This window comes from Choloepus didactylus, chromosome 3 (genome assembly GCF_015220235.1).
Source record: "Choloepus didactylus isolate mChoDid1 chromosome 3, mChoDid1.pri, whole genome shotgun sequence".
Taxonomy (NCBI): Eukaryota; Metazoa; Chordata; class Mammalia; order Pilosa; family Megalonychidae; genus Choloepus; species Choloepus didactylus.
This window is the reverse complement of record NC_051309.1, coordinates 132,044,725-132,058,298: the sequence shown is the minus strand read 5'-3', so window position 1 is coordinate 132,058,298 and position 13,574 is coordinate 132,044,725. Positions and strand designations below refer to the sequence as shown.

Genomic DNA, 13,574 nt, shown 5'->3' with positions numbered 1-13,574 from the left:
ACCTCAGGGATTGTTCTCAGCAGGACAATAAGCTTGCTTCCAGAGTCAGGATCTCGACAAAGTTGTCTTGGAGGATGCCCCCAGCTCTGTCAAGGCCCATTTGTTTGGCATTTGATGTGAATTGATTCAAACTCCCCAACTCGGAGTAACAGTTCCCAGCCGCAAAGTTTGAAAACCTGCAGCAGGACAAAGGCGGGGACACAGGCTGCGGTACACGGCGAAGGGGTGCGGGAAGGTCGGCGCTGCTCGCGGGCCTCTAGGTTCGAGGTCCAGGGTTCTTCTCTGCTCCGGTTCCGCGCTCGGGCGCGGGTTCGAGCAGCCAACTTCGGGCCAATCAGCGCGCGGCGTCCCAGCGCCCGCAGCGCCCCGGCTGGCGCCCCCCGCGCCCCCGCGGCAGCAATGGCAGCGGCAGCCGCGGCGGCTCCGGGCCGAGCCAGACCCGGCACTAGGAGGGGCTGAGCCGCGGGGGATCCTGGAATCGGCGGGGAGGTGGGGATTCTGGGAGGAAAACTCCATTTCCTCCTTCCCCGCCGGCCTCTCTCCTCCACCCCGGCACCCCAAATTTCGATGTGTCGCCTCCCGGGCGCAAAGCGTTGGTTTGAGTGAGGCGGCAGCCACCGCGGCCGGGAAAATGCTGGGCATGTACGTGCCGGACAGGTTCTCCCTGAAGTCCTCCCGGGTTCAGGACGGGATGGGACTCTACACGGCCCGCAGAGTGAGAAAGGTGGGTGACCCAGCGGCGGCCTGCGCGCCCTGTTCCTCGCCGCGCGCCCTGCGCCTCCTGAAGTCGCCCGCCCGGGCCCGGGACGCTGCGGGCTTCTTTCCCGCCGCCCTTCCTCAGGGCCTGGCCAGGCTCCGCAGGAAGGCCGGGGCGCGGGGCTCGGGGCGCGGCTGGGGTGACCGTAGCTCCCCGCGCCTACCGAGCCGGCAGCGCCACGTAGTTGGCGGGGTGCGCTCCGCTCCTTCCCCGTCCAGGGGCAGAAGTGCGGCCCGCCGCCCTGTGGCAAGATGTCTTTCCTTTCCCCTGCAGGAAGTGAATCCGTATGAAGCCCCCCTCTTCCTCAGTTACGGGTGTGAACTGCGTCTTTGCGTTGGCGAAGGCACGCGTGGGCGGGTGTCTTTAAGGGCACGCACGCAGCTCTGGAGCTGCCGCCTCCTTTCTTCCTTTAAGACGAAATAATGTGGCCAGAAACTCCACTTTCCCCGCTCTGAAGGGGAAGCAAGAGCGCAGCTCATAGGGGCCTTAAAATCTTTTTCGGTCGCCAGGACTTCCTTCCCTCATTCTAAAATGTACTCTATGGCCTCTGGAGGTGCCAATCAGATACTCTTTAACTCTGATTTTTTTTTTTCCTCCAATGCTTTTTTTGGATTTTCTTCTTTTTGGATCTCCCTTTCCAGAAATTTAAAGGCATGTGAATTGCTTATACGCAATTCACTGTTTACAAGAACGGACTTCAAATGTTGAATGTCAAAGCCGAAGTCTAGGAACAGAGATTAGTGGGAAGTTCCAATCTTTGGATTTCATAAGACCTGTGTTATAGATGTTTTGTGAAGTGTACAAAATCTGGAATCACGAAGGTAGTGGTGAAGTGCCCAGGGTAATGAGAGCCACCGTTTGCTAGGTGGATACTTTGTGCCAAGGCCTATACTTTGTACTTTACCTGCATTAGTTAACTTCACTGCTACGACGCCCCCTGTTATTAGTATAAGTTCAAATTTAAGAGAAGAGAAAATTGCAGGTCTGCAAGATTAAATAACCTGCTGAATTAGTGAGTTGAAGTCAAACTCGGCTTCCGAGTCCAAAGCTTATGTTTTTTCCCAAAATGTTTGCTTCCCCTTATGGGACAATCCATTAAAAACCCCTCTTCCTGCGCCTCCCCCCATCTCAACCCTCTTTTTAGTAGATATGTTGAAAATGGAGGTGGGGACAAGAGCAAGCTTGTTCAGGTGAGGTACGCTGATAAGAATGCACCCAGGAACACCAGAATGCCTTTCATCTGAGTATAAATCCATCCTCCACTCCCACCCAGACACATACAAAGAACAGGTGAAGAGGGGTAAACAATGCTACTAAATCTTCGAAAGGCATCCCTTGACAAAATCTTAGGGTAAAACTGGAAAAAAAAAATCAACTGCATATTTACTTTTTCAAATGGGAGTTTGGGAGTATGCTCAAAGGTAAAAACAAATGTAAGCAGTTTGTCTGAATTAGAGATATACTGAATAGATGTTTTTACCAAATGGCCAACTATTAAAAATCAACATTCTTTCAGTCAGATATCCCTTCATCAAATGACTTATGTGCAGAGCTGACATTCTGGTTTTAATTCATTCTCAGAATATGTGAAAATTTCCCAAATGGATATGACAAAGGCCTCGGGCGTTAAGTGTAGTTATTTAAAAACTTAAATACATTCTTAAAAATTACTTTGGTTAATGTTATGAATGATAATACTCAAGACAGTTCTACAAAGATTCAAATTATTGCATAATCTCTATTTTTGCCTTACATTGTTATTTAGATTTTTAGAAATAGCTTGACAATATAGTTTATTTTAATATTTTTTTATTAATTTCAAATTACTTTTCCAGATATTTGATCATTCAAAAGTTCTTAATTATTTTTGGTCATAGAATGAACAGCTTTTAAAATCAGCGTATCTTATTGTAGCTTTTTACTATTACAGTAATAAATAGACACTTATTTTTTCCTGCTGGTGTTGTGTCAACTATAAAACACATTGATATTTTCAGCCATATTATATCTAGAATGCTTACCTGTATTTCAAAGTGAATACGAATATACCAACAATAAACCCAACTGAAATAATGGTTTGATATTATTAGCATAGTTCAGTCATGATCAAAAGATACTCAACCACAATGACATTGGTCATGGACAGGTCTGTTGATGTTAAAATGACTCCTTTGCCTTCCCAAGGCTGAGGACAAACTGAAGTTAAATAGCAGATTTGGGCCAAATTCAAAAGATGAAGCTTAAAATCAGTGCATTCCCTTACCTGTTTGCATATTGTCTCTCAATTCTTAATATTTTCCAAGTCACAGTGTATCATGCCTCACTCTGGCCATAAAATCAGGGAGTCTGAGAAAAGAGTATTTCAGCAGCTATAGTAATGATCTCTCTTAAAATTGTGTTTTCATGTTCTCTGAATAATTTTGTAATATCTTTAAATATATATGTTGGAAATTTTAGATGTTCTTTCACACTTTAATAATACATGTTTGTATAATACTTCTGCTTTTTTTTAAAAAAACAATTGCAATTCAAGCCATCTATTAATTTCACCTTCTTGCCAGAGACCCTACCTCTGCTACATTCACCAGGTTGGTCTGAGATTCTCTTACCAACTGGGACCCCCTAACTCTTCTCTAGACCCACCATCACTTGTGGGGCAGTGTTTCCTAGAGTGGAAACACTGGACCATCTACAGCAGAATCACCTGATTCCCTGGCTCCACCTAGACCTACTAGATCTTTCCTTGACAGTTACCCTTTATCACTGGCATGTTGCCTCTCTCTCTTTCCTTTTTGTAAAATTTACATAATGTCAAGAGAGAAGGAAAGGATTTTTTTTTTTGTTACAATTATGTAAATTAGAGATTGGATGAGGAGAGGTTCTTCTGGTTGATATTTGTGCAAGCTGTGAAATGCTCCTGCTGGAAAGTCCTTGAGTAGAAAAAGGAGGTCTGAGTTCATTCACACTTATACACCTTGCAGTTTGCTAATAACATGAATAAAAATAAACATGAAAAAAACTGACACTTATTGCATGCCACATGCCAGACCCTGTTTTAAGTGCTTGCTATGTACCATCTCATGGACAGTTTGCTTCAGTGAAAAGGGGGAATTCCAGGTTGCAAAGTACTATGCATGTTAAAATTAATATTATTTACTGAAAGCTAATACCTTAAGTACACCTGCAATAAAAAGTTAAGCAAACGCTTTACTACATGATATTTTTTATATTGTGAAAATTTTTCCCTAGCAGGCTTATGTAATTAACCAGTGCGTACTTTTGTCAAGAATTATGCATGAACCAAAAAGAGCAGAGGTAAACTATAAAGTTCCTTCAAGCTCTCAGATTCTGTGATTTTATGGGAAGAGTTAAGGCAGGAAATATCCTACTATCAGTTTTCCTTTCATTTATATTTATTTGAGTCTTGTTTTTTTCCTCCCCTCTGACTTTCAATCATTTAATCATTGTGTTAGTTTCGTAGGGTTCCTGTAACAAAGTACCACAAACTGGGTGGCTTAAAATAACAGAAGTTTATTGTCTCATCATTCTGGAGGCTAGAAGTTTGGAATCAAGTTGTCGTCAGGACCATGCTTCTTCCAAACTCTGTAGAAAAGAATCTGTTCCATGTCTTTCTCCTGGCTCCTGGTAGTGGCTTGCCAACAATCTGTGGTGTTCTTTGCTTCAGTGGTCACATGGTGTTTTCCCCTGTGTCGTTTTGTGTCTAATTCTCCTCTTCTTAAAAGGAGACCAGTCAGACTGTATTAAGACCCATCTAATCTAGTTGGGCCTCATCTTAACTAATAACATCCTCGAAGACCCTATTTCCAAATAATGTCACATTCATAGGACTGCCAGGGATTAGAACTTGAACATATTTTTTGGGGGGGTTGGGACACAGTTCATCTCTTAACATTCAATTGTGTGTTGAATGCCTAGGGCAGGTACTATGCTAGACTCTGGAGAGATATTGGTGAGCAAGACAGACATGATTTTTGTTGCAAGAAGCTTATATACTCATGAAGGAAGACAGGCAGTAAACAGATAAAAAATGAAAATTACCAAGAAAATTAAAGCATCTATTAAATTAAAGAAGTAAATAAACAGAGTGAGAGTAATTAGGAATAGGGCCTACTTTAGGTGGGCTGACAGGGAAGTCATCTCAGAGGAGATGACATCTGAGCTGAGGCCAGTAGGAGCTTAGCCAGCCAGGAGAGCTGGGGAAAAGTTGAGAGAGCTGGGACTAAGGTGGTAGTATTGGGGTCAGAGGAGATTTTATGGATTCAAGGTATATTTTAGAGGTAGAAACAACAGGATCTTCCAATGGACTGAATGAGGCAGATCATTGAAAATGAAGAATAAAGAATAACTTCTGGTTTTTGGCTTGAGCTACTGGGTGGGTGTTGGTACCATTTGTTTACACAGTAAAATATGCCCTACTGGAAACCAGTATATTCACTCATAGGATATGCTGATGAAAGCACCAAAATCAGCAAACATTTACTAAGCATCTGACAGAAACAGAATGGTACACTAAACAGTACTGATAAAAACAGTTGCCTTTTCTGTACTGTGGTACTTAGAATGTTGTTGGGGAAATGGAGATACACTACGAGGATAACAATACATATTTTTATATATTAAATGCCCAGACTTATACTGTATGGATTCATTTTGCCAGGCACTGTATTAGGTGATGGAATTATAGAATGATCATGACTTATATTCTAGTTAAGGGAGATAGAGGGGTAAATGATGTTGGTACAGTGCTATGTGCTATGACAGACTAGTGCTATGATAAACATGAAGGTGAAGTTCAGTGAGATAAGTATGATAGGAGCTTAGAAGAGGAAGAAGCCAGTGTTGTAATCACAGTAAAACATTGGAAAATATTGGTGGAGTCAAAGAAGGCTTTATGGAGGAGGCAAACTTCATGGGGGCACAAAAGTATTATGTAGGCTATTAATATTGCCATTATTTTTGAGGACTTTGTATGTGACGGGCCTTGTTCTAAGCACCTTACATGGATCAATTCATTTTATTATTCCATTAACGCTATGAAGTAGATACTATCATTCTCCTGTTTTCAGGTTAGGAAATTGAGGCAAAGAGGATGGCAGAGAAAGTAAGTGGTGTACATGCAATTTGATTTCAATGAATCTGACCAGAATCTGTGCTCCTAATCAGTTTGAGTGGAGTTGAATGGCTTGTAGGTAGAATTGTTGGAAATAAAGTTGATGAGATGCCGGGCTAGTTTGTGACAGACCTAATTTCAGACCGAGGGCATTGTTCAAAGATTTCCACTGAAGCATTCTTGGTGGAGAGGAGCCTGGGCAGCCTGCTACTGACATATACGGTTGCACATTTTGAAGTCTGGGTTTTCTGTTTACTGTGCACTTTTCATATGTACAACAATCTTATAAGGTTTATTATTCCCAGTTTTCAGATTATAAACTTGCTCAATGATTACTTCTTTAAGCCAACTCAGCAGGTAAACTCACGGCCTTCCCCACTACATGGGACATGACTCACAGAGGTCTAAGTTTCCCCAGCAATGTGGGACATGACTCCCGGGGATGAGACTGGCCCTGGCATTGTGGGATTAAGAAAGCCTTCTTGGACCAAAAGGGAGAAGAGAAATGAAACAAAATAAAGTTTCAGTGGCTGAGAGATTTCAAATAGAGTCAAGAGGTCATTCTGGAAGTTACTTTTATGCATTATATAGATACCCCTTTTTTAGTTTTTAGTGTATGAGACTAGCTAGAAAGAAATACCTGGAACTGTTGAACTGTAATCCAGTAGCCTTGATTCTTGAAGATGATTGTATAACTATACAGATTTTATGGTGTGACTATTAATTGTGAAAACCTTGCGACTGATACTCCCTTTGTCCAGTGTATGGACAGATGAGTAAGAAAAGAAAGACAGAAAATAAATAAATAATAGGGGGGAGTAAGGGGTATGGGATGTTTGCGGTATTCTTTTTTATTTTTATTCCTATTCTTATTTTTATTTTTTGGAGTAATGAAAATGTTCAAAAATGGATTGTGGTGGTGAATGCACAACTATATGATGATACCATAACCACTGAATGTACAATTTAGATGATTATCTGGTATATCAATATATCTTAATAAAACAGCATTAAAAAAAAAAGAGAGACAGTAGGGCCAGAGTCAGAGAAGAAAGTGTGACAACTGAAGCAGGAGTAGGAGTGATGCAGGCCCATGAGCCAAGCAATGCAGCAAGGAAACGGAGCCTCCCCTAGTGTCTCAATGAGAAATGTAGTTCTGCCACCCATTTTAAACTCTGCCCTCATGAACTGTATGATAATAAATTAGTGTTGTTTTAAGCCACTTAGTTTGTGGTAATTTCTCTGGAGGTGACTCTTAGACATAATTGTAAGTAGGCTTAGCTTCTCCTTTGCTGGAATAAGTTTTATAAGGGCAAGCCCCAAGATCGAGGTCTTGGCCTATAAAATTGGCAGTCCCCAATGCTTGCAAGAATATCAGGAATTCCCCAAGTGGGAAAGTTTAATGTTTCCACATTTTTCCACAGTTCCTCAATGGGGCTTTGCAAGTACTTTTTTGTTCTCTGCCCAAATCACTTTGGGATGTTATCCGGGACATCACACCAACTTGTACAGACCAACCAGATCTCACTCCCTATTCAAGGTTCCATGTAATTATGGTGTTTGAATAAACTGACCACACATGTTAAATTAGATAGTGAGCTACAGAAAATATAAATTTTGTACCAAATAAGCATCTCTTCCTTGGGTCTCAGAGAGAAGTTGAAGTTTTAAAACACAGTCAATATTGTCCTTTACCCTTTATTCTGATTTGCCTTAGTCCTAACCAGATCAGCTTCATTCATATCTCTAATTGAAGTCTGATCTCTTTTCCAGCTTTCTTTTAACAGTTGCTGTATGGGGTAATACTGACTTTCATAGCTGCTGAACTCTGGCTCTGAGTCTTAGATGTCACACTGATACCCGAAGTTCCAGAACTGACCAAGTTGTACACCAAGAGCCCAGCATCTCAGAATTTAGAGTAACAACTCAGGAATAGATGTGACTGCTGTAAGAGCTTACAATCTATGGACCATTACAATAAGCCTTTCCCTTAATAACCTATGCTCTCAAATTCAGCTCTCAAAGTTTGCACATTATAGTTAGCCCATATTAGTGAGGTGTTATAATGTTTATCTTTTCTTTTCTGGCTTATTTCACTCAACATACTGTCATCAAGGTCCAGTCACCTAGTTGTATGCCTCACAATCCTGTCTTTCTTACAAGGACCCTTGTGATTAGATTGGGCCCATCTGGATAATCCAGGACTGTCTTCCCATTTCAAAATCCTTAACGTAATCATATCTGCAAAGTCCCTTTTACTGTGTAAGGTGAGATGCTCACAGGTTCTGGGGATTAGGACATGGACATCTTTGAAGGATCATTATTCAGCCTACATAGACCCAAAATATAATTATTGCCTAGATTAACTGGGTGAGTCCTTTCCTGTGTACAAGGATATGAACCAGAGAAAGTGTATCTGTTGCAAATCTGCAATATTGATTTACATTCTCACTTGTTTGTGGTATTAATTCTGGCACAGATCTGTAAGGTGAGCATTTATGTAGTAAGACCTGTGGAAGTGGTACCCTTGGAAAGAAGAAGAGAAAGTGTGTACATGAGAAATAGAGTAGAATAGGTTCTGATAGTGCTATTAAATGATAGTGTTTAAGTGAATTTTGGAAGTAGTCTAATTTGCACATCCTCATTTTACAGATGAGGACACTGAAGCCCAGAGAAGCTTTGCTCAGGAACTCATAGGTAACAGCTGCTGCTCAGGCTTGTATGCTTTCTACAGTGCCAGCTCCCTCTCTTACAAATCGAGGCAGCCTTGATTCTCACTAAGGGATTTGTACTAAAGACATTTACTAAGGTAAAATCCCAAGTAAAAAATACCTGTAATAAAGGTTTAAAGCTGACTTAGTGAAAATACAAGATTTTAAAAAATGGCACCTTGAACTATGTTAGAAAAAACATACTGGAAAGAAGAAACCTAAAAAGAAAGGTAAGTAGGAAAACATACGGAGGAATAATTACTCTCCGTAAATGTTGATACAAGAAGACTAGATTTTGTGGAATAAATATTTTGTTGATAATCTTGGAAGGTGACTGTCATGAAAAAAAAATGGGTTTTTATCCTTAGATCTAAAATTCTGCTAGTGGATGTTTGCTTTTGTTTCCTGGTGACTGATGATAACTAAGCTGGAAACATACCAGAGGAAAAGTAATCACCATCAATTCCTGCCTTGTATGCTATCTCTTCTCTATTGGCAAAAATTTATACATTGTTGTTGATACACTGCAACATTGCTTTATTTCCTCATGGTTATTAGTTTTTTAAAAATAACAAATCCACTTAAGCTAATGTGTTTTTTTTTTTTTTTTTGTGATAATAGCAGCTATAGTTAATTCATTAAACAAATGTTTATTGAGCAAATATTTATTGAGTAGTTATGTTCTGGGCTAGTTGCTAGTGATGCTCAAGGGTGGGTGGATGAGATAACAGTCACTGAATGCTTTACACAGTTTGTATTTAAGCCCTGCAACAACTCTGCAAGGGTTTCTCTTTTATAGATGGGGGAACTGATTTTGAGAAAGGGTATAGCATTAGGAAAGAGGTTAATCAGAATTTGAATTCAGATCTTTCCATGCAACTTTTTCACTGAAGAAAAAAAGTTTTTCTCTCTAGTCATAAAATGTGTATCCATATTCGTACACCACCAGTACATACTACATGCTTTTTAAAAGTTATTTTATAAAAATGGGAAAATAGTAAACTTAACTCACCAACTTGCATTTCTGATTCAATGGTACCTTATGAAAATCCCATCAAGTCATTTAATTGGGCTCTAATTTATTATTTGTAGTGACTGAATATATTTTGTGGATGTGCCATAATTTCCATTTATTCAGATCTTATTTTATCATTCAGCAAATCTTTATCACACTTTGTGCCAAGACCTGTTCTAGCTGATTGAGATACAATAATGGCCAGAACTGTACTTTCCTCCACTTCAAGTGTGAAGGATTGTGGGCTGCATGCAGCCTCTTTCTCCCATATTTAATTTTCAGGTTCTTCTCACAGTCCCCTAGTTTCCAGTTTTTAGCTCTGGCTGCTTATTCCATTTATTCAGTTTATCACTAAGCCCCCAGGAGAGACCATCTCCCACTAGTTTTCTGCCAGAACCAGGCCTCACTTATACCAGTTGTCCATAGATCCTTGTAGCAGTTGTTTTGCTCAGGAGAAGCAAGTAGCTTTTCCGCATTGCCTGTTATATGTGGGACACTAGCACAGTTCTATTCTCTGAAACCCATTGTATCAGCCGAGAGCAGTAGATGCAACTAACTGCAGTAATCCAAACCTTGGGGTTTGTTTTTTTACCATAACAAGGACGTTGGCAGGTAGGCATGTGCTGCCATTGCGTCAGTGGTCATTGGTTCAGGATGCAAGTCTCTGCAATTCTCTTGGCCTTCTCCCTGTGGTACCTAAGATGGCTGCTTCAGCCCCAGTTACAGTGCTCATATTCCAGATAGGGAGAAAGAGCAAGTAGCAAGGGTAATGAGGTCTACCAGCTGACTCAGCCCACGTTAAGTACTTCTTGTAGCTCTTCACACAGTGATGTCTGCTTATGTGTCATTAGCTCTCCTCTCTATCTAAATTGGGAAGCTGGCAAATGTAGTTTTTCTGGCTGGATACATTAATATTCTCAAGCAAATGAGTACTGGTTTAGTACATCTTAGTACTAAGGAAGAAGAGGAGAATGGATATTGAGAGGCAACTAGTCTCTGCTGCAACATTCACAGTCGGGAAAGAAGATTTGATATTCTTCATATTGAACTTTTTAGAAGCACATTTAATGTACTGTTAAAGGTCTAATTGCAAGAGCCACACCACATGCCACAGTAGTAGTCTAACATTGAAACATCATTATGTTGTAAGTGGGATACTAGACTGCTGTGAAAAGTCATTTCAAATATAAATGATTCATCTTCAGATTGATTCACTGTAATATAAATTTCATCTATATGTATGTATTTTTTATTTGCTGAAGCATTTCAGAGAAAATTACAGACATTATGGCAATTCACCCCTAAATACTTCAGCATAAGTACCTTCTCCTAAATAACCATAATACCATTTTAATATTTAACAAAAATAGTAATTTCCTAATGTTCTCTTAATACAGCTCATATTCAGATTACTCCAAATGTTTTTGGACATGTTTATTATTGAATTAGAATTTTCGAAGTTTTAAAGTATGTCTGACCAGAAAATCTGGGGTCACTGCACTCTTCTTTAATAATTTTACTAGGTCTGCATCCACGCAGGCTTCTTTCCTGATCCTACTGCTTTTGTCTGGGTTTCTGTTCCTTTGTCTTCAGTCCTTTGAACACTGCTGAATTGCAAGATTCAATTTTCTCCAAATTTTTACTGTAAAGAGGAACTGACTGGCTTGGGTAGATGAATTGCATTGCAAAGTGTGTACGAAGATTGTTTTCTTCTGCAATAGCTGATAAAGGCTAAACACATGACAAAGTGGATTGAAATGCTGAACCATGTGCATTAATATCAAACCCTCAAATTTACTAAAAAAATACACTTTTTTGGGGCTGTTTTCCTCCCTGGCTTTAACATTAAATCAGTCAGTTTCCTCAGTTCATCAAAGTATTGCGTGTCTACTGTGAGTAAGGCACCAGCTGGTTATTTGCTAAAGGTTATGCTCAGCTGAAGTTGGAGGGTGGGGGGAGGGGTGGAGCCTGCCTTGGCACTGTGCCACACAGTTATTTATCAGGATTTTGGGTGGTGTCATTGTGAAGTGGCCAGTGCCTGAGCTCTCTACTCAGAATAAACCACTGTGGTTCTTAATCCTGTCTCTTATCTTTGCTAGCTGATTGATCCTAACCAAGCAAGTTATTTAAATCCTTTGAGCCTCAGTTTGCTTAGTTTTAAAATGGAGAAATTTCAACATAGTATTAATTTGAGTGTGGTTACCACAGTAAATATTAATTCCCTTTCCCCATTCCTTCTTTCTTACACAGCTTTCTTAACTGCCGTTAAATACTGGTAAGGTATCATCTTGAGGAGAGAAATAACTGCCTTTTTTTTAGTAAAGCCTTTTTGGGGCTGCTGTTTTCGTGTCTAAGATGTATTGCTAAGTGCCCAGTCTTAGTATGAAGTGGCCAATGACGAATGTGAGGAGTAAGAAGTGAGTGACCTTCTAGCGTCTTCAAAATTTGCTAGCTAAACTCTGTATTAATTTCTTTAGATTAATACAGTCAACGGTCTCCCTGTTTCTTTGGTAAGCCTGTGCTTGGGTTACTTAGAATCATACTCTTGATTTGACAAATCTCTTATTTTCTGTAACATTCAAGAATAGGTCTTCCTGGCTCTGCCATTATTTGTGGGTTCTTAGGACCTCTGTTCATCAGTAAAATGAGGGTGCTGGATTTGCTATTTTGTAGTTCCTTTAAGCTTTAAAATTTTATTGTTCCTGGGGTTTGGGTTTTTCTGTTTTTCTTTAACTAATTTATGTTTCTTGCAATATCGCTTTGGTGGTTATTTTTTTCCCTCACAGTGTTCACTGTTCATTAAAAGTTCCCATGGAGTTGGTTTCTTCCTCCTCTATCTCAGTGTGAAGGGAAGGATTATAGTGAAAAGTAATCACAGGCAGGTTTGGAGGATGCTCACAAAGGCACAGGTGGTTCTGTATCCTCTCTGCCCACATTTCTACAGAATGCCTGGCTGGACAAACAACCACCCTACTCCCTCTGTCTCTCCAGCCCCTGCCTTGGTCGCCTTGGTGAAGAAATGCTGTTGCTTTCTAATTGACTTTGGCCTTGGAGACACCAGCCACTCATGGTATATACTGAGGGGGTACCCAAAAGAGAACTTTTGGGAGCTTGTCAGTATATAGATCTTCAAATTCCATTCTCAGAGATTTTGATTTTAATAACCTAGGATTTGATTCTGTGTTTGAAATAAGCAGTCTTCATGACTTTCATGCAGGTGGGCTGTGAAACACCCATTTTGAGAAACCGTGGTTTACAGTGTGCCCCCGTGGCCATGGAGAAGATTGGCAGAAGAATTTAAACTTTATTTATGAGGAGTCACTGTCTGAGAAAGGCAAACCTACATCTTTCTTGTATGTAATAGGGATGAATTTTATAATTTTTTATGGAAACCAGGTGATTTTCTGCCTGGTGGGCTTGTCTCTCAAGCCAGGCAAAACTAATACTTTTCATTTAAGGATTGCCAGAGGCCATGAAGAGGATTGAAAACATATTAAGTACAATGTTCAGTGCTTTGTCAGAATTTGAATGTCAAGCAGTTTAACCTTTTTATGTTTTGGCTCCTGTGTTGTGGATTCAGACTCTTAGACTAAAACAGGTTAAGTTGGAGTTTAAATACATATATATTTTGTGCTGAATTTAGTTAATGTTCTAAATGGGTCTGCAGTTGGGCATGAAGATTTTGAAAAACATATTTTTTTTTTCCAGAAGGTAACTTATGGATTATTTTGGTATCTTGATTATGATACTAATAGTGATTTTTCAATATAATCATTGCTACTTAGGGTGAAAAGTTTGGACCATTTGCGGGAGAGAAGAGATGCCTGAAGACTTGGATGAAAATATGGATTACAGGTTGATGTGGGAGGTAAGGATATGATTGCTTTTTTAAACATTTATAATCTGTTTCTTTTTTGTACTGTTTAATGCATTGATTCCAGTTGAGTATTCAAGCACTGA

At 40.0% G+C, this 13,574-nt stretch overlaps 1 protein-coding gene across 1 annotated transcript in view; it reads left to right on the top strand.

Moving 5' to 3' along the window:
* The first annotated feature begins 417 nt into the window (after positions 1 to 417).
* The window catches only part of PRDM5 (PR/SET domain 5), a 254,641-nt gene continuing 241,484 nt past the window's right edge, over positions 418 to 13,574 (top strand). Inside the window, 3 exon segments of the mRNA XM_037830566.1 lie at positions 418 to 724; positions 13,400 to 13,430; positions 13,433 to 13,482. Of these exon segments, the coding sequence (XP_037686494.1) occupies positions 632 to 724; positions 13,400 to 13,430; positions 13,433 to 13,482 (174 nt within the window). The 5' untranslated portion in view covers positions 418 to 631.